Source organism: Pseudonaja textilis, chromosome 4 (genome assembly GCF_049901715.1).
Source record: "Pseudonaja textilis isolate UNSWEBS1 chromosome 4, rPseTex1.2, whole genome shotgun sequence".
NCBI classification, from domain to species: Eukaryota; Metazoa; Chordata; class Lepidosauria; order Squamata; family Elapidae; genus Pseudonaja; species Pseudonaja textilis.
Genome location: NC_141993.1, coordinates 33,134,720 through 33,156,942, shown reverse-complemented (window position 1 = coordinate 33,156,942; position 22,223 = coordinate 33,134,720). Strand labels below are relative to the sequence as shown.

Here is a 22,223-nt window from a genome sequence, read left to right as displayed (position 1 = left end):
TCCATACTTGTACAAATGTTTATACTTTTGTTGGAGATAAATTGATAGTAGTAATATTTTCAGTTCATACTTTGTTCTTTCCTTGTGACAATTGTGAAAAAAATTGACAGATGTTCAACGTGTTTATTTTCATTACTGAGAATTGCTAGAATTGTAATAAAGTTTACTACCAGTATGAAATGGAATGAATTTACTTGAAGAGTAATAAAAGGTTGAAGAAAAATGGGGGAGGACAACGTGGGAAAACAAGTAGAAAAGCAAGTTTTAAGATGTTGTAAAATGAAAATGGAAAGTACTCCTGACAAAGTAAAATTTACTGAATGATTTATTACTGAATGATTTATTTGAGGGGCTGCTATGAAGAAGCGGGGGGAGAGTCAACCTATTTTCCAAAGCACCAGAAGGCAAGGCAAGAAAAAATGGATGGACATTAATCAAGGAGAGAAATAACCTAGAACTAACTAAATGTCCCAACAGTGATTAGTTTGATTAAATAAATTCTAGAACTCAAAACAGTACTCAACAACATAATATAGTGGCATTAAGCCTTCATAAACATATGCTGGCAAATAAAAAGTTGTTCATAAGTTTGCAATATACACATTTCATATAGCATGGCCTTCCTAAAATAAGAATTGGCATCCAATTATAAAAAATTTTAGAGGAATATATTCCAGAATATATCTCAGTTTGGTATCATTTAGTGCTAAAATAGTTAGCAAATGCAATGTAAAATAATTATACTTACATTTCAGTTGTTGTCCTTACTGAATACTCAATTTAGTTACAGTCATTAGTAAAGCCCTGTTCATGAGACACTGGTGGGAGTGGAATTAAATAAGTATAGATTTTTATCCTGCTATCACAATAGCAGCATTATATGAAATTATGTTTGAATCGATACAGTTAATTCTCTAGTAAGATCTTTTATCCAATTTTTCTCCTAGCAGCTGCCACCTCCTTTACCAAGCAAAACACCACCACCTCCACCTCCAAAGACCACTCGGAAACAAGCCTCTGTCGATTCTGGGATTGTCCAATGAGAAAGAAGAGATACCGTGAAAGATTAAGTTGTACAATTTCTGTGCTTTAATATGTTTAAAATGTTTGCAATATTATATACATCATCCCAAATCAACAATATGAAACTTTAATTGCCATAATTCTCACATTCCAACAATTTTTGATATCTCTAAGTATGGTTAGGGGACACGATGGCTCAGTGGCTAAGATGCTGAACTTGTTGATCAGTAAGATCAGCAGGTCGGTAGTTCGAATTCCTAGCACCGTGTAATGGAGTGAGCTCCCATTACTTGTCCCAGCTTCTGCCAACCTAGCAGTTCAAAAGCATGTAAAAATGCAAGTAGAAAAATAGGGACTACCTTGAGAAGGTAAGAGCATTCTGTGCGCCTTTGGCGTTTAGTTATGCCAGCCACATGACCATGGAGACATCTTCAGACAGCGCTGGCTCTTCGGCTTTGTAACAGTTATGAGAACCACCCCCTAGAGCCAGAAACGACTAGCACATATGTGCAAGGGGAACCTTTACCTTAAGTATGGTTACAAGATTATTCAACTGAATGCATTCCAAAGCAACCAGGAGCTGTTTTTGAACTATGGTCCTGAATGGGTTCTAGAACAATCAAAATATTGTTAAGACATTGCATTTGTGTCTTTATTTTTGCATTTGCATACATAAACCTTATGAAAATAATTGTCCTAATGCCTACAATGTAGTTTAGTATTATAGCTGTATAATCATTTACAATAAAGTGTTAGGAAAACCACTTATCATGCTCTAGGCTTACATTAGAATTGGTCTCTCATGCATTGACTGGTCCTTAGTCAATAAATTATCAGCTAGTTTTTGCTTATATATTAATGCAGAATATATTTTAATTTATAGGGAATAGTATCTTATCTGCAAATGTAGAAGTCTAAAAATATATAGGGATAAAAATGATGCTTTTGGAACCAACAAAATCAATTTACCTTTAGTATTTGATTCACAGTTGTGTCACTATGTACAGACATTATGTATATATTATGGTCTTATAGTGTCATTAGATTCGCTCATGCCTTACTTTTAAGTAATAAGCATATAGTTTTAAAATGTGTTGTGGTGTTTTAATTATTGATAACTGTTAAAATATGTTACAAGTCTAACAGAGTAATTAAGCTCTGAAATATGAAGAATCAGAAAAACATTTTAAAACTGTCTATAACTTTTTAAAATCATCTACAAATTTTATAATCTTAACAGTCATTTTTAATATTTCTCTGCCAAATAAAGAAATCCTTTTAAAGTATTTCTCTTTTCTAAGAAAATAAAAACACTGGCTACTTTAGTATCTGTGTTTATTGGCTTGCAATCATTAACACGAATTTGCTTAATATTCTACTGTTAGACATTATTATATAACTACACATGGACTTGGTTTGCCTGGATCAAAAGAGAGAGCTAACTATTAAGATGCACTTGGCTTAAGAAAAGGACCTCCAATTGAAAAGGGCCATCTTCTCAATCCCTGTTACTACACCCTACCAGATTCAGGGCACTCTCTGATTCAGGAATGGCATTCAGTTTTATGTATGTTATGTCTAGAAAACTCATTTTCAATACATCTACAAGCAGTAGTTTAAATTTACCAAATACTTAACAAATAAACCCTGGGTACAGGATCTTGCCAAGCAATTGTTGGGAAAAGAAATGAAGAGTCGTTGAAGAACTATGCATATTATATGAGTATCCTATATTTACATGAGAAATGTAGCCCATGGACATAAAATAAGCATATATCTCCCATATTGGCATATGGAAATAGGGGGTTAATTTTTAAAAGGAAGATTATGCTAGATTATTCTGCTTTGTATTTACATTCAACTACTATAGACAGAGGATAACTGATTAGCAGAATGCAATCTAATAAAGTTACCCTTCTATATGCTCTTAAAATTGTCATTGCTGAGCAAACGGGAGCATCTTATGGCAACAATTTTTGAATCAAATGGGCTAACTTACAGAATGTGCCCAAATGACCCATGACTCCTGAAGAAATGAAATTTAGGGAAGTTGTGGCTACTTCAATGCTACTGAGTGTTTGTAGTCATTCTGCTCTGTTCAGGTAAGGAAATAAAAGGATATCTAGTAGCATTATAAAGTTGCTGACTGGGCTGACTCCTTGGTCTAAACAATTTTAGAGTTAAGGCAAGAGTTCTGACAGACATGACTATTGATTGCTGATAGCTGCATATATACTTGACAAGGCCAACTTTATGTTGTATTAATTATCTAGCAAGTGTTATGTTTTAATGGGTTTTGTTCAACCAAGTAGACAAATTCTTTACCATTGTAATTGCAAACCTCTCTTTGTTATGACACAGATAGATTGCATAATATTCTTCCCTATTCCAATTATCTTCAAGGGGGAGAAATGTTCCATTGGCATCAATGGCTCCTTTTTTTCAAGGCTAATTGAGAAATATTTGGCTGTAGTCAGGAATGGAGGGAAGACTTTAATTAGTCTCTCTGCAAGGGAGAAATCTTCTATCTACCTGATTCTGTGGTTTCTTCCCCAAGCCCCCCAAACTTTAACCTTAGACTGTCTACTATTGACCTCACTCCTTTCCTAAAAGGTCTGTAGGGGGCGTGCATAAGTGCACCAACGTGCCTACCGTCCCCGTTCTATTGTTTCTTTTTATTTTTTTTATATGTATCAATTTCATGTATTCATCACTATGTTTATACTTATACCTGTTATCTTATAATCGCTTGACAAAATAAATGAATAAATAAATAAATAAATAAACAAATAAATAAAAGATTTCCACCTGCTGCTGACAATTGTCCCACAACCTGGTATTAATGGGGGGGGAAAACCCTTAAGCCATCATTATTGTTAGCGGCTTTATTTATAATTCTACTACTATAGGCTCTGATTTGGGAGGTTAAACAAGCTCTTCTGGTAGATTGCTTTTATTCCTGTTTTTTTGTGCTGTAATTATAAAAGATTATTTTTGGCCTTAAATTTTTGTTACATCGATTATTCATTCAATTTTACTGTTTTGGTTTTCACTCTTTGTATGCTGCCAGATTCATTGATATGAAATGGGCAACCATATACATTTACATTAGTAAATGCGCATGCATTCAGACTGGACTGGACTGGAGAGGGGAGGGGAGGAGTGGAGAAGAGAAAACAAGTGAAGACTTGACTTTATTTGGCCAAGTGTAATTAGACACACAAGGAATTTGTCTCTGTTCTGTTTTCCTGCACTACGTATTCTATGCTAACATATTGCTATATCTACTATCTACTAGCGATATGAGTCAGTGCAGTGGGGAGTGAAGAGTAGATTTTTCTTCATTTGCAGAAAAGCAAATGAATTTAACTACTGTCTTCTAAATAAAGATGTCACATTCACCACCACCATGAAGTTCTGACCTGCCTAGTCCTCAATATTACAATAATAGGAAAAGACCACCAGTCCCTATAAAAAATGTCCCAACACCTAATTGCATCGCCAATCTTACTAAATATTTTTTGTGGAATATACAATCATGAAATATAATTGTGTTTTTGTCCCTGACAAGCCAGATCTACCATATTGAGGAAGAGTAATAATCTCTCAAAGTATCCTCTTTTTTTGCACAAAAAACCCTCAAAATTCTGAAATTTGTTCCATATATTTCTCACAATACAACCCCCTCCTTATTACCAATTTCAGTATGTTCTATCCCAAAACAACAACAAAAAACTTTTTTAAAAAAATCAAGATAATTTGGAAATTTTTGCTCCCAAATTCCATGAAATTAGGCATTTGCACATTTCATACTGATTTCTCTCCATTTTATCACATTCTGATGAAAAGCATAAGCATAATGAATTTAAGGTCTCCTTTCCATTATTTCTACTTATTAGAATTCCACTCTCAAACTGGAGAACAGATTTGAACTTCTATAAACACACTCAATCATTCAGATCAATCAGCCAGACCTTGTCCCAAAAGTGCTTTTTCAAGAGACAACCGGATTTTCTTGTTTTTTCTTTGAAGACATTTCACTTCTCATCCAAGAAGCTTCTTTAACTCTGACAGGTTGGCGCAGAATGGAATACGAATCTTTCCATTCCCCACCATCCAGTCAGAGCTGAAGGAGCTTCACATCACCCCCGGATATTGCAACCGGCATAAATCATAGGCAGTTGCCAAGTGTCTGAATTTTGATCACATGACCACAGAGATACCGCAATGGTCATAAGTATAAAAAGAACGGTCATAAGTCCCTTTTTGCAGTGCTGTCAGATTTGAACAGTCACCAAATGAATTCTTGCCAGTCGAGGGCTCCCTGTATTTTCTGTCTGCTTAAAGAAAATATTCTTATGATTAGGACAACTAAATAAATCCTTTTAGAGGAGAAACCGAGGCTGCAGAGAAGCAGAGCTATTTTTCTCAACGGCTCCAGGTATCTATTCAGAACAAAGGTTACTGTGACCAATACAGTTTCGGTGCCTTGCTGAACTCCTGCAATAAGAAAGGCGAGGAAGAGAGGCTTGCATCCAGCCTATGAAATAAAATAGATATCATAGAATTGGAAGTAAATTGGTAGCTGGCTTGGGAGATAGACTAATAAGGACAGCAAAAGTATCAAAAGCATTTGGTCACAGCAGGTGAGAGGGTCAAAGCAGCCCTTCTGTAAATACGTAGCCGTGTATCTTCTTTACCTGGGCTTCTTACAGTCACACAAAAAGGAAGGAGAGGGGTGATCCTTCTTGAAAAAGGAAGGCGTGCAGCTTTACATCCAGCTCAAGACTGGAGTCCAAATTGTGCTGTGAAACTAGAAGGCAAAAAAAAAATAGTATTCCCATTGAGGACTTTTTAATATATATTCTTCTCTCCAGCAGAGAGGAGATTTAGACTCCAGTCATACTTAGGAGCAATCAGAAGCCGCCTCTGCTGCTGGCGATACAGGTATTCCTCGACTTTCAACCACAATTGAACCCAAAATGTATCTTGTTGAGGGAGACATTCGTTAAGTGAACTTTGCCCCAGTTTACAACCTTCCTTTCCACAGCTGTTAAGTGATTCCCTAATGCAGGTGTTACATTAGAAACATGGTTGTTAAGGGATCTGATTCCCCCATTGACTTTGCTTGTCAGAAAGTGGCAAAAGGGGGAGTCACTCCAGAACACTGCGACTGTCATAAATGTGAGTCATAAACCAAGCATCTGAATTTTGATCATGTGACCATGGGGGATGCCACGACAGGTGTTACGGGGTGAAAAACAGTCAAAAGTCACATTTTCAGTATCGTCGTGACTTTGAATAGTCATTAAATGAACTGTTGTAAGTCGAGGACTACCTATATTTCTTGTAAGCTTGGTCTTCCCCAAGCCTTGAATTAAAGCAATGCTAGGTGCTTTATTGTGTCTTGCAAGTTTCTAGTATATCTGAGATGCTCAAGAAGTCTTAGTATAGTCTTAATTAGATACTTAATGCTTAAAGCAAAAATGTACAGGAAATAATAATACTGTGTTCTGATTTCCAGCAACTAGATTCCAGAAATAAAATATCATGATCTTCACAACCAGGTGTTCTGAACAGGTTGCCTTTGACTTTTGACCAGTCCCTTAGCGACCATTTGACATTACAACAGACCTCCCAGAGTTACTTATGACTCAATTTCAAAGAGTTAGCAACTGTTCCATCTGCAGTCATTTCATCACATTTTGGTGCTTGACAGTTGGTCCACATTTACGACTGTTTGCATCGTCTTCTATCACATGACCATGATTTACAACTTTTCTCCTGGAAACCAGTCTTTATTTCCAGTTTCTGGGAAGAACCACCCATCGAGTACAATGGGTTCACTTAATGACCTCTGGGTTCACTTAACTACCACCACAAAAAAGGTGTGATGGCCCATTTAAAGGCCAACAGTTTATGACATTAATTCCGGGCTCAGTTATAATAACCTCTATATATTTGCATATATTCTTTGGACCAACTTCTAAGTTAGAAGTCATATCATTTTTTTGTAAGCCTCTTGCGGCATTTTGATAGCCACTGTCAGAAAAAGAATGCCTAATTGATGAAATTTTGTAGTTCCTGGGATTAAAATATAGTCTCGAACAATCATACTATTTTTTTCAATATGAAGGGTTCCAGGTTCTAAAAAATGAGGAGGAGAAAAGACGACTACCTTCTGTCCTGGAATTCATTAAGCAGAAGTAAAAATCACTTGGGAAAATTAAATCAGTAAATTTAATATTCTTAAGTAAAATCAATTTCTCCCAAGCTTTCTCCAAATTTATAAATGCCAAGACCAGTTCAAATCTAGTTTTGTTTAAGTTGGTCCAGTCCGCTATTGAATTATTTTATGGGGTCTTATTTTCAGCTCTAAAGAGACTATTTTCTTATTCTTTGTGAGTCCCAATTATTCTATGGGAAGGAATAAATATTACTTTGCTATATGCTTCTGTCATCGACTGGGGTGACATAAATCTATCAGATGTGCTCATTTTGGTTAGAAATACATACGTAGATATGACATTGGGGAAAGCCAGTGCAGAATTAGAGAACAATGCATTTTTCATTTTCTACTTAGTTTCTTAAGGTCAAGTCTTCTACACATTGAGTGCACCTCCACAACCTATATATAGTTTTCTGGGCATCAAAAGGCAAGTGGATTGCCAATGCTTTCTTTCAAAATGCCTTTTCAACTGCCATCATCTAGCTTGTCTCCTCTTCCCTGCTGGCTTCCCATTTAAGGATTGACCAGACCTAACTCTGCTTAGCTTCCAAATTTGGACAAGGTCAGACTATAAATTATGCCACATTTAAGAAATGCATAAAAGGCAGAGGGTTTTTTTGCTACATTGTGTGCAAAAAGAAAAAAAACCCAGTTTATTGAAGTTGTTCTCTTTCCCTGCATATCCTGTACTATCAGCATTAATTCATTTCATTTTATCTCTAAGGTCCATTGCCCTGACATTTCAATTTCCTTCCATTCCATTTTTTATGGTAGATTTAAAATAAATTTGGGTCTTACAATTGCCATTTTTTGGGTGATATCGGGTAGCTTTGTGGATAAATAGCATTTTCATGAATGGTAGCTACAATAATAGAGCAGCCATTCTATTTGTGATTTGTGAGCATTGACGGTGAGTTTTAACTTTCCCCACTCTTACAAAATGTTTCTTGAAGCAACAAAAAAAAATCCCAATAGACAGGCTCAAATAATTGTAGCAAATGAGGTTTACCCATGAAGAAATAAAGATGTCTTTTTACTGAACTTTGAAAATACAACATAGCTTCTGGTTTTTGCTGAACATGTTTTCCTTAATGATCAGCATACAATTTGCAAATGGAAGATAATAAGAGCTTAGACTGACATATCTTCATGGTAGTATATGAAATAATAGTGCTGTTTAGGACAGAGGTGTCGAACCCGCGTCATCACAGCGTCATCACGTGATGTATCATGACTTTTTTCCCTTACACTAGCCAGGCGTGAGCATGGCCAGTGTGTGACACATTTGGCCCATGGGCTGCGAGTTTGACAGCCCTGGTTAGCGCTCTTGTTGAAGCATTAAAGCAGTGTTTCTCAATCTTGAGAACTTGAAGAGGTGTAGATTTTTAGTTCCAGAATTCTCCAGCCAGCTTAGCTGGTTGGGGAATTCTGGCACTTAAAATCCACCCATCTTCAATTCATCAAGGTTTAGAAACACATTGCATGGTATCAACGTAACTTGAGCCAAACAGTTGCTGCACTCTGCATGGTAACTGATCAAAGCATTAAAGCAATTCTCTCCTTTGCAAAATTTCCCAGGTGCATCTACAGAAGCATTTTGCTTTGCTGATGGTCCCAGCAGAAATGTTGTCTGTGCATGCAGACCATCTATAAGATATAAAGCGGCTTCCTCCAACACTTGGAAGAGAAGGCTTGACTCAAACTAGCATGCAGGAAAAGCATCTGTTTCAAATGCACTGCACAGTCCTATTGCTCTTATTATAGCTGAAAGTTAACATCTGAGACAAGAGCGCTGTTTTCATATTGTTAGATGTAGACATTTGTTTTTCCTAGAAACTTCTTTGAAGGGACTTTGCCCTAAAATGCAGGTTAGAAATGTTACAAACAAGGAAACTATATGAGAGAAAATATAGACTATTAAGTTATTGATAAAAGATGTATCAAAAGGAACAGTAATTGGAACTGAAAAATACTACAAGATAAATGCCTGATTTACAAGTAAATGTAATTAGTTTTAGTAATATAATGCAGTTTGCATTATAGATAAATGAAGGCATAATGGCTTGTTTGAAAAGCATGCTGTAACTGTATGTGAACTCTCTCAGTGTACTCAGTTCTACTATAATATTGGTTATACATACTATATAATAATGAACAATTATTGATGCTTACATTATTTAATATTATCTGCAGTGAGATGCAGATGTACAGAGCAAGAATTCAGAACCTAAATCAATTGAAACTTGATTCCTTTTGAGGCCTACTATGTATGGCATAAGGGATTAGGTCATGCACTGGCCCAGAGGAGACCCAGGTTAAGATCATCCATGAAAACTCACTGTGTGACTTTGTCTCAGCCTAAACTACTTCATGCAGTACTTTCAAGCTGTGAAGGGTTATTATTCTCACAGGTGAAATGGGAAGAGAAAATAATACACATCATTCATTCATTTTCATTCATTCATTCATTTTCATTCATTCATTCAAATTTACAATATTAGAGCTGCCCAACTACAATGGACTTTGGGCAGCATACAAAACCAAAAAATATTCTTAAAACAGATAAAACATGAAACCACACAGTCAACTCAAACTAGAAAGCTTAAAAGCAACACAAATTAAACAAAAGAACTCACACAGACACACATTCAGTAATTCATTAACTCCAGGCCTGGGACAAAACTAAGTCTGAATGCGTTCTTCTGAGCTCCTCAACAAAAGGTAAGTTATCAATCTAACAAATTAATATTTATTTATTTAATTTGTCAATCGCTTACAAGATAATAGGAATAAGTATAAACATGAGTAGGAATACAGGAAATAGGTACGAATAATTGGAGACAATAGGACAGGGACGGTAGGCACAATGGTGTACTTATGTACCCCCTTACAGACCTCTTAGGAATGGGGTGAGGTCAATAGTGGATAGTTTAAGGTTAAAGGAGTGGGGATTGAGGATGTAACAACAGAGTCAGGTAGACTTTTGCTTAAGAAAGCTAACCCTATCTTTCACAGAACATAAAGCCTTCAAATAGATATTTATCCCAATAACTGTGATAATCCCAGAATCAGAGGAAGCAAAGTACTAGTTTCTACTCAGAGTACCAGAAGGTTGTTTTGGTCTCAAAGAGACCAGAGTAAATTTGGTCTTGTCTAATTGGTCTTTTGTTATTGTATGTCTAATAGATGAACACTTTAATAACTAGTATGTATTAATAATCTATCTGTAATGTGTTTGATGGATGTCTTTTATTTTTTAAAGTGACAAATTTCATACTTTGTCCACCCAGTTGAAATCCTATTATCTCTGTATTCTTGATTCCATATTTCACTCTAAGTTCAAGAAAAACAGTTTGGTAAACATCTGCTTTGCTTCCTGGTTTGTGTCATTGTAAATCTAACATTTTGACAGTGGCTTTGCTATTAAACAAGATCTTACTTGATATTCTTGTTATTGTTATTACAGTTCTGCTGTTGGAAAGATCAGAGTGAATGCTCATATCTTGCATCTTGATCACCCAACGTTTTCCCTCTTTCCCTGATACATTGACACAGAATGAGGGTTCATTCAAAGGAATGAAAATTACAGAAGCTTCATGGATCTCATCCAAATGTTGCTGTGCATATAACAGTTCTTTCTCCCCACTTTTGTCCTCTGATCAAAACATGCCTGATGCTCTCATCGTTTCATAGGAGCAGCCAAGAAAAGATAGAAGTGAGTTAAGAAAATTATATGGCCTTCATTCCCATCCGTAAGAAATAACCGTTGTTGTTTAGCACAATTATGGCAAGTTATGCTTATCACAATTAACTTGTCGAATCTTACTGGATGTGGAAGCAGGCAACCCAGAGAATATTTGTAGATTTTTCCTATCCAAAAGCAGTTATCACAAAGTTGTAAGAATTGAAGCAAACAAAACTAGCTTTTGTCTAAGAAGACAAGAAACAGGTTCCTCCCTGTATGTGTCCTCTTTAAAAGTTTTAATTAGAAGTCCATTTCTGAATATGTTCATAGTCAAACACTTGAATACTGAAAATGTTTCAAGGATTATTTTAGTTAAAGAATTGTCTCTAGCAATTTCTCTGTAATTATTGACTAGCATGATATGGTAGTGTTCAGAGATTTCTATTGCAGAATGGAATGAATTATGTTACACTTAGAATAATATAGAAGAAATGGTGGAATAGAATCATTAAATAATGCTAAAGGAGGGACAAAATGAAATGTGAATAACAAAAATTAAAATAAAGTGAAGAAACAGTGGCAGATAGCAGTAATCTTGCATTGAGTTATCCTGTGTTATCCCAGGGTGAGTTTGTCCCACAGCAAGAGGAGGAGTTGCAGGAGTTGGCTGCATTGAATTGTCCTGCATCGAGTCATCCAGGATGAGTTGTCCAGGACATGTCAACCAGGGTGAGTCAGCTGAGTGAGCTGGCTGTGGTGGGCTAGCCAGGGCAAATTGTCCCATTTTGAACAATGGCATGACAAACAATGGTGCTTTGGTAGATCTGCAAAAAATACCATTTGCCTGAAAGCAAAAATGTTGGGACCATAAAATAGACAGTCATAGAAAATGAAGAAGCTAAAGTGTCTGGGACTTTAAAATTAAAACAGACAGCCATCTGCTGTCACATAACACCTCAGACTTTACAGCTGTCAATAATAAAGACAAAAAAGTGCACTGAGGATGTTACCTAATTTGGTAATGAAACATCTGCAAGAAAACCACCAATCTCAGAAATCACCACGGACCCCACAGAAAAGTCTGAATAGTGGACATGGCAGTACCTGGAGACAGCAGAATAGAAGAGAAAGTACTGAGAAAAATCACAAAATACAAATACATACAAGTTGATATAAAACATCTGTAGCCAAAGACAGCAAAGGTGGTACCTATGGGTACAGTCCCAAAATAATTGGAGCACCATTTGAATATCACTGTATTTGACAAACTCACCATCATTCCAAAAGGCAGTTTTACATGGAATAGCTTACATCCTTCAACAGTACCTTTAGTACCATCAAACCTCCACATATGCCTATTCCGGGTCCTTGAAAGGACTTGATAGATGTACAAAAATGCCAAATCCACTCTAAATATCTGGCTGACTGTAATAATAATAATAATAATAATAATAATAATAATAATAATAATAATAATAATAATAATATTATTATTATTATTATTATTATTATTATTATTATTATTCCAATCTCCAATTACAAGCAATGTACCTTAGATGCATATTCTGTTGATTTCAGATTGATTCTAACCTTACCTAATGTAACCTAGCCTACTTCCTCTTCTTTCGGTGATTGAGACATGAACTTAGATAACCATCATATTAAATGGTGATTGTGAATCTGTTATTACTTGGTCACTGACTGCATTGCACCCATGTGCTGTTATTTCTGACAACGGAAGCAATGTCATTCCTTCTTGAGCAGCATGATATTCTGACTGAAAATATCCAATTAACTTCAGGTTGCCGATGCCCAAGACAACAATGTGTTGATGAGTCATTTCATCTGTTTTTCAGTGTTCATACATCTAATTCCTATGATCCATATTCTCACTGAAATTCTCTCTTTGACACTTCTGATTTTCTTTTCCCCATGACAATATCAGCAACTAGCCATCCAGAATGCTTTAATTTGGCCACATGGTAGACACCATTACTAATCAGAAAGATCATCAGCTCTGCTTCATCAGCATGTTGAATGCTGTCTGAACTGAGGGATTCATCATCTGGTTTATTCAGGATCAATCACTTTATATTGTCTATCTATGTAATTTTCTTAGTAAAATATAAATTGGATAGTTTTAAATGCTCTTCCATATATCATTACAGTAACAAAACCATTTCACTGAAATGCCACACACAGAAGGAAGAATAGATGACTCACCTGGAACCTGAGATAGTAGACAAACAAAAATAGATTATAGGCTAGTATATAAGTGATTTGTTTCATTTCTGCATCCATGCTTTGAGAATGTTGATACATTGCTTCGGTAGGAAGATCATATCATGCCATCTGGAAATGATATGTGGACTGGGATACTTTATTAAACCACTGATCATGTGTCAGAACAAAACAGTGCTATCTATTGATATCACCAAAGGGGACTTTTATCAGCTGCATTGCGGTGGATTAAGAAGCTGGATCTTGATGGATTTCTTAAATAGCTTGATTCTTTTATGAGCAACTGTTCTGTGTTCAAAAACTTTCTGCCTCTTTTTTTAACAAGCTAGTACTATAGCAGTTACTGAGCACATGAAGTGAGCTTGAAGTACACCATCACAACTCCCTGGGGTCACATACCGTTTTGGGAATTTTGAATGTGCAGTACTTTATCTTTATAATATGCTCAACAAAAAGTACCATTTCTCTCTCTGCCTCTGTCACTCTCCTTCCCTGTCTCCCACACTCATACATTACAAGTTCAAAGAGCACCAAAAGATTACAAAGCATAGCAAAGCACCTACACAATTAAGTCTCCATTTCTATATCAAAGCTTCTAAAGTAATTGCTTTACAGACCTACCTGAACAACATATTAAGAAAGGCAGCTGAGCTTTCCATTATAGATAGTTGAAATGCTTCACCATCAATTTCCTTTTTATATCCTCTAATATTTACTTATTCATCCCTCAAGTTTAACCGATAACCAATCTTTGTATTGCCCTCTTTTATAAGTAGATTATAGACTAGTATATAAGTGATTTGTGTGGTGTCATTTTCTGGAGGTCTACTTATCTGAGAATCACAAGAAGAATTTATTATTGTCACCATCTTCATTTACATTTTCTTCCTTGCTCTGAGTTCATCTAATTGGTATAAACAGATATGACAATCAGATTAAAAATAAGGAATCCAGTTTGTTCTCTTTCAAATTAGCCTGTTGGGAATGATAGTCACCTAACAGTTGGGTTGGCAATATACAGTATAAACCAGGATAGTTAATTAATACTGTTGTATCTTTAAGAGAGTGCTGTAATTGTGATTGGCTGAGGTTCCTCTGATGGCCATAAGATGGAGCCAGAAACCTGATTTGTTCTCTTCTTGCATTTCCCTATTGCCTTTTGCCTGATCGTCGTTCTGCTGGAATTGCTGTGAGTCTTGCAAACTGTTAGCAAACTCCTTTTACTGAACTTTGTTTATGATACTGGACTTTGTTTTTGGATTATCCCTGGACTGATTGTATTGAATACTACCTGCTTTAACTATGTATGATTTGGACAGTTTGTTGGACTTTGTTTAGCCATTTACAGGAAGTAAAACCTACATTTTACTATTCAGTGTATCTGTATGCTGGTTGTATGTTATTCCTCACCACTCTCGCTATGTTTCCTTGAGTGCACTCATTCTCCTAACGGGGAATACCTCAACACAGCCTTTCAGCATTTTTACCTCAAAAGCCTTTTCATTTTATTGAGGATCTTGAGGAAGTAACATTTGAACAGTTTGGGCATTAGTTGTTCAAATAGCAAGAGTTGGTTACTAAAGAACTATAATTTGCAACATGTTCTTATTTTTGCAGGATATGTTTTACTGATCTTATTCAATAATATTTTATTTATTTTTAAAATGGCTAGAAACACACCACACTCACACACACACACACACACACACACGGGAGAGAGGGAGGGAGGGAGGGAGGAAGTATAGAAAGAAATAAGATAGAGAGATAAGAGATGGAGATAGAAATAATAGAGCTATCCCAAGATCTGAACTCAAGTTCTGAACATTTATAGATGGATTACAGATGGAAACATGGAAACGTGCTGAAATCTGGCATCATGTTTGAACAATCTTTATTCAGTGATGATATATGTGGTCCAAATATGTAAATCCATCACTTGGGATTGAGGTAATGGGCACAAAGAGTGAGCACATGTACATTGCAAGAACACCATCTCTTACGCTCATTGTCCAAGGTAAATAAGTAGTATGGCATGATGGATTTTTGTTGGTGTGTAGTTCCTTTAGTATTTTTCTATAATACGGTATGAGGTCTTAAAATAGTTACACCTACAAACAGGGGTGTGATTCTCCCAGTGTGACAATGGTTTGCTAATGCACAGCTATTGCAATTACATCCCTTCAATATTACTTCAACAAAGTAACACAGTTGAAGTGCAGCAATCCACTCTGCCATGCGAATCAGCTGAGCAGATACAGGTGAGTACAGCACAGGGGCAGGCAGGCCCACATGATTGTCGGATCAAACCGGTTTGGAGCCAGCTGATCATCATAGCTAGGGATTTGTCCAAACTGGTCTGAACCAGGAGAATCCCATCCCTGCCTACAAGTGATTCTTGACTTACAACAATTCAAGATTATGATGGCATCTGAAAGGCTGCCTTAAAGCCTCTAAAGTACTTCTGGCCATCATAAAACACTGTGCAGCTTCTTCCCCACAGTCACATAACTGCATTTCAAGGTGCAGTTACAACTGGTTTCCATTTACGACTGGATGCAGGATCCCATGGTTATGACTACAGTTTGCAATGTTTTTTGACTGTTTGCATAGGCTTTGGTAGCACAGTGGTTAGAATGCAGTATTACAGGCTAATTCTGCTGCCTGCTGGCTGCCTGCAGTTTGGCAGTTCGATCCTGACTGGCTGAAGGTTGACTCAGCCTTCCATCCTTCTGAGGTCAGTAAAATGAGGACCCAGATTATTGGGGGCAATAGGCTGACTCTGTAAACCCCTTAGAGAGGGCTGTAAAACATTGAGAAGTGGTATATAAGTCTAAGTGCTATTGCTATTTTTTTGCACATTCAAGAGAATAGATTTGGACTTAAAAGCCTGTGATTTGCTTAATGACTGCCCTAAAACTATCAGGTCCAATTACATGGTGCTTCAATTTATGACCACAGTGACTTACAATTGAAATTTCAGTTCCAATTATGGTTATAAGCCAAGGACTATGTATACTTTGATCCATCTTAATAAAAGGAGGTGTGTAAAATGAAGGGCTTTTTTTGTCCTTTTTGTTGTCACTATAGTCTCCCTTGAACTGAAAGAGAAGGTCAATCTAAAATGCCATTCTGTTTGCATGCATGGAACTATAGTTGGAAATATAATGCACATATAGAATGCTTTGGAAAAGCCCAAGCTAGTATGGTGATTGCCCTGCTAATGTGATGTTCAAAAGCAGTATGTGCTTATATGTGCATGGGGAAGCCAGTGTAGACCTTGCAGAGATGGTTACAGTGAAATTTTAAGATGCTTATTTCTTCTTTATGTCATCTGATCAGCCTTTCAGAGATGGTAAGATTATTATCTTCATACCTACCAATAGCTATAGGTCTCACAGAAGAAAACTTAGCTTACATGTCAGCCTTTCTTAATCTGGTATCCTCCAAATGCGTTGCACTATGATTTTAAGTTTTGTCAGCCAGCAAGATCAATGCCATCGCTTCTAGACAGCAGGAGGTTAGGAAAGGCTGTCTTACATCATAGACTGCTTATTGAAGAATAAGATAGCATAAAATTAATAAAAAAAGTAAAACTAAGAACCAACAAAATGTTGGTCATTCAGAGATCAAATTGCCAAAATACCTGAGAAGGAAGCATTAATAGGTTGAAAAGAAGGGGAGGACTAAGAAAATTGTGGCTGGATGATGGGATCGTAATAAGAAAGAGGTGAGAAGTTGTTGAAATAGAGTCAGGAGACCAAAATACAGCATCCTTGATTCAATCCCACCTAAAGATAACCAATTTATGCTGATCACACACTCTTTCAGCCCAACCTAGCCCACAGGAATATGGTTGCTGAGGAAAATCAGAGGAAGAGATGCTGTATAAGGTTAAACTTGTGGGGGTAGTAAATAAATTTAAATAATAAAAAACATGACAACATATGGGTGTGGTAGGAGCAAAGATGTTTGAAAGGCAGCAAGTTATGAAGCAACACAGTGGCTAGCGTTAATGGAATACTTATTACTTTTATATTTCACAATTTCAGGAGAGCAAATTTAGTATAGTAGTTAAAGGAGGCTATGAACTTTAGTTCTTCCTTAAGCTTGGAAGCTAGTAGGGAGATTTTAGCTTCTTCCCCACTCCCTCTCCCTCTCTCTCTCCCTCCCTCTCTCTCTCTCTCTCTCTCTCTCTCTCTCTGGAAGGAAGTATTACATACATTTGTCATCTTGAATTGTATAAAACGATGACAGGATATGAATCTATTCAGTAAGTAAACCATTTTCTTATCTCATGCCTTGTTTCCACTTGGCCTAATATGCTTATTGTGAAAAGAAAGAATGTGATGGATATATATGCAAATATATTCATACATTGTAAAATCTAAACATCTAGCCAAAGGTCCTGGAAGGTAATTTAAGGATAGGTGACATTACATGTATAAGACTGGGTTAGAATCAGGCAGTACAAACCATTTTCAAAAACTTGGAAAAAATCAATAGACAACTTTACAAGGTCCTAATATAAGAGTTATTTTTCCCTCACCTGTCTATACCCCAATTCAAATGTTCAGAAGAATAAAGATGGCTGCTGATCCTTTGATTTAAAAAGCTTCTGATCATTTCTGAAACCCAGAGCTTCTGAAAGTGCAGACAGTATGAAAAAATCTGATTCTGGGTGAGGCTAAGCAATGGTTCAGCCTACTCAGAACTCTTCTCATGACAGACAGTCATGATAGAATCGAGAAAAATAGTGCCACAGAAAAAGTGGACATTTTGTAACCACAGTTTAGTGGCATGATCTCAGTGCTTTGAGGATCACAAAAGATACTGGGAAGAGGCATCCAGTCCATGGACTTTAACCCCGGTTTTAAATCAATGTATTACTAATGCATATCAAAGTACCAAAGTATCAAGGTACACATTAAATAAAAATCTTGAAATCCTACTTCTATGCCAGTTACATCTACAATTTCCCATGCAGTTAAAATGTTTGTCTTTTCCTTTCCAGGGTTTATTTGCCCTTAGCTATAAGGGCAATTCCTCAATGTTTTGAGACTGTGGATTTTCCTTTTGCAAAAGAAAATATCTAAATAAATAGAGCAGAAGAAGAGAAAAATCTGACAAAGCATGCTATTATGACCAGAACTTTTTAAAGCTGCATATTAATTTAGGGCTATAATTCTTATTGTTTTCCACATTTCTACATTTCTTTTCATAATAAATAGAAGAAAATATCCTGTGCTAAAAATTTGGTCCTGTTTTAGTGGCCCAAAACCCAACATACAAACAGGGATATTTATGTTTGATAGACATTGTTATCTATTTCAACATGCTTTTTCTTATATATATTTTTTCTATATCAGTTAAACAAATGGAGTTCACTACATACAATTTTAATCAGGGGCATCTGTGGGCTCAAGAAGGTGTCATGACCCTATAATTCAAGCCCTACCTTATTTTTGTCATGTAAAGTAAAAAAAATCAAATTAATTTTTATTACAATCATAGATCAGCGTATTGGGATCAAAAATGGGTTTCTAACCCTCCTCCAATCAATCAATCAATCAATCAATCAATCAATCAATGAGAGTAAAGCTGGAAGGGACCTTATCCAATCTCTTAAAAACCTCCAGTAATGAAGCACCCACAACTTCTGAAGGCAAGCTGTCCCACTAATTAATTTACCTCACGGTTAGGAAGCTTCTCCTTAATTCTCATCACACCCATCAAAATGGCTCTTCCTTTTCCTTCTAGTTAAAAACAGGTGTAGCACTTTTTTTAAAAAAAAAAATCACTATGGTTGTCTAAAAAGCACTGAGGTATCTTTTTTAAAAAATATTTTTTTTATTAATTTTCCAAATTTTAAATTAAACAAAACTTTATACATTGTTATCAACATCAAGACATCTTTTACATTTCCTCACATTTTTCAGTATATGTATTTACTTATTCCTTTACCATTACATCTTACTCTTACTATAAATCAATATTTTTTATCCTTACATCTCAATCTTCTCCATGGTATATTTACATATTTACATATTCCCTCATTCTTTTCCTAATTGCCATTTTATTTTATTTTTATTTCTAAACCACTCATACCAGGCATCCCAGGCCCTATAATAAATGGAATCTTCTCTGTCTTTTATTTTCATCATTAGCCTGTCCATCTCTATACAATCTATTACTTTTTTAATAACCATACCTTCTGGTGGAACCCTTTTTTCCTTCCAGAGTTGTACGTACGAAATCCTTGCAGTTGTTAATATATGTAACATAATATATCTATCTGTTTTGTTGCATTTTTGTGTTATTATACTTAATAAAAAAGTTTCCGGATTAAATTCAATTTTCTGATTTGTGATTTCTTCTATCCATTGTCTAATTGTATTCCAATATTTTTTTCACTTTCTGGCATGTCCATCAGGTATGAAAATAAGTGCCTTTTTCTTTTCCACATTTCCAACAATTTGGGTCTGAATTAAACATTTTTGCCAATCTAGCGGGAGGAAGGTGCCATCTGTAGAACATTTTGTATTGATTTTCCTTGTATGCTGTGGATGTAATTAGTTTGTAATTTGATCCCCACATTCTCTCCCAATTTTCCAGGTCTATATTATAGCCAACATTTTTCACGCATACCACCATTGTCTCTTTGATCACCTCCCCTTCCATTTAAAAATCTAGTAGAAAGTTATATATTCTTGAAATTATTTTCTTTTCCATTTCTTGTAGAATTTTATCTAATTGATGCTTTTCAATGCAGAAACCAAATGGTTCTTTGTCCTTCTGATATCTTGCCTAGATTTGCATGTATGGCCACCAATCTATCTTTATATTTTGTTGCTGTAATTCTTGCCTCATTTTTAATCTTTCTTGTGGGTCTAATAGGTCTTTGTAATGCCTCTTTTTCCCCCAGATCCATTGCGTTTAGGTATATTTGTGCTTCCATAGTTGACAACCAGTTTGGCATTTTAGTATAATGATTCTTTTAAATCTTGTTCCATGTCCGAATTAATGAATCTCTAATCATGTGTCTCTGAAAATATGCATGCTGTTTACATTTCCCATCCCGTAGGAAGCTATGCCACCCTCTCTGCAAATCGTGACCCTCTATTGACAATACTCTTCTATTTTCCAGGTTGATCCAATCTTTAATCCATACCATAGCTGCAGCCTGATAATACGTTTCCCAGTCAGGGAGTCCAAAGCCACCCCTTTCTCTTTTGTACTGTAACAATTTCATTTTTATCCTAGCTTTTTTCCCACCCCAAACAAATTTACTTATTATTCGATCTAATTCTCTAAAAAAGATTTTATCCAATCTTATTGGTATAGTTTGAAAGACACTGAGGTTGTTATGTTTGGGTAATGAGAGGCTGAACCAGAGCATGAGTGCAACAAATACTTTATTATAACAATAAAGGACTGACCGTGCTTGCCAAGCCTGGAACTGGCTCGCAGCGATCAGCAACTGGCTGGACCCCGCAGCCTGCTTTTATAGCTGGCTGCTGTGGAGAACCAACCAATGAGCGAGGGGGAAAACCACCCCCGCAATGTGAACGGACCTGAGTGGGAACTCCTAGAGTTCCAGGGACATAACACCCCTTCCCCCCAGATGCGAACACGCATAGTCTTTGAGGTAGGCAGGAGGTTTATGCTGGCGCCCAGAACGGCGCAGTTCTGGTGGGTTGTCTGTCAGTTCAGAGTCTGTAGGGGAAGACAGGATCGGTAGGGAGTCACTAACGCGCCCCTCGGTTCGGGTTGGCTCGGGACTCGTAGGGCTGGTCACTGGGGACGTGCTCCCGTTGACTGGTTCGGACTGGTCAGCCATCTGGACGTCGCTGTCCGTGTTCGGATTCCCTGGATCGGCTGCTGGTGTAAGCAGGTCACCGGGATTGGTGCTGATGTGGGGTTGATGCTGTGGCCTCGCCCCGGTTTGTAATTCAGAGTCACTGCTGACGAGGGTGCTGTGACGCCTTCGCAGCTGGTCCAGGTGTCTTCTCCATATTCGGCCGTCCTCCAGTCTGACCCGATATGACCTGGGTCCGGTGATGGCCACGATCTCGCCCGGGATCCACAGAGGGTCTCCAGCGAAGTTCCTCGCGAATACGGGTTCCTGTAAGATAAAATGCCTAACTCCCGATGTGGAAGCGAGGGGAGAGTCAGGGCAGTAATGTGGGTGAAGTCTGTCCAATACAGTCCTCAGGCGTCTGCCCATCAGGAGCTCAGCTGGGGACTTATTAGTGACTGAGCACGGAGTTGAGTGCTGGCTCATCAGGAAACGCGATAGTTTGTGGTGCCAGTCATCCTTGCTGAACCTAGCTAGGGCTTCTTTAGTGGTCCTAACGGCTCTTTCAGCCAATCTGTTACTGGCAGGATGAAATGGGGCCGTGAAGATGTGGCGGATGCCCAGGTTGGCAGCGAAACGGCTGAACTCGGCTGATGCGAACTGTGGGCCATTGTCGGAAACAATGGAGTCAGGCAGCCCGTGTGTTACAAACAGGCGAGTTAATACCTTGGTAATCGCTAGTGTGGTGGTCGTGGATAGTTGTGCCACATCAATCCATTTAGAGTAGGAGTCCACGACCACTAGGAACATTTTCCCGTGCAATGGGCCGGCTAGGTCGATGTGAATTCTGGACCACGGAGCGCTGGCGCTTTCCCACTTAGTAGGGGTGGCAATTGGAGGAGCTGGACGGGATTCCTGGCAGGGATTGCAGGAGCTTACCCATCTGATGATGTCCTCGTCGAGGCCCGGCCACCATACGTAGCTGCGTGCTAATGCCTTCATTCTGACGATGCCAGGGTGCCCTCGTGCAACGCCTCCAGAACTCGGGTACGCAGTGAGGTCGGGATGACCACTCGAGTGCCCCACAGCAGACAGCCCTGCAAACTGGATAATTCCTGCAGGCGGGTCTTGAAAGGTGTAAATTTGTTTTCAACATCACCGCACGGCCACCCCCTCCTCAACCAGTCCAGTACCTGGGCGATCGTTGTGTCAGTCTTGGATTTGGCCGCAATGTCAAGGGCAGTGATGGG

General features: G+C 37.4%; 1 protein-coding gene across 1 annotated transcript in view; it reads left to right on the top strand.

Moving 5' to 3' along the window:
* DOCK1 (dedicator of cytokinesis 1) overlaps positions 1 to 1,130 on the top strand; it is a 399,928-nt gene extending 398,798 nt beyond the window's left edge. The window contains exon 52 of the mRNA XM_026704953.2: positions 948 to 1,130. Coding sequence (XP_026560738.1) covers positions 948 to 1,043 — 96 coding nt within the window. The 3' untranslated portion in view covers positions 1,044 to 1,130. The remainder of the gene's footprint in view (positions 1 to 947) is intronic.
* Positions 1,131 to 22,223: the final 21,093 nt, after the last annotated feature.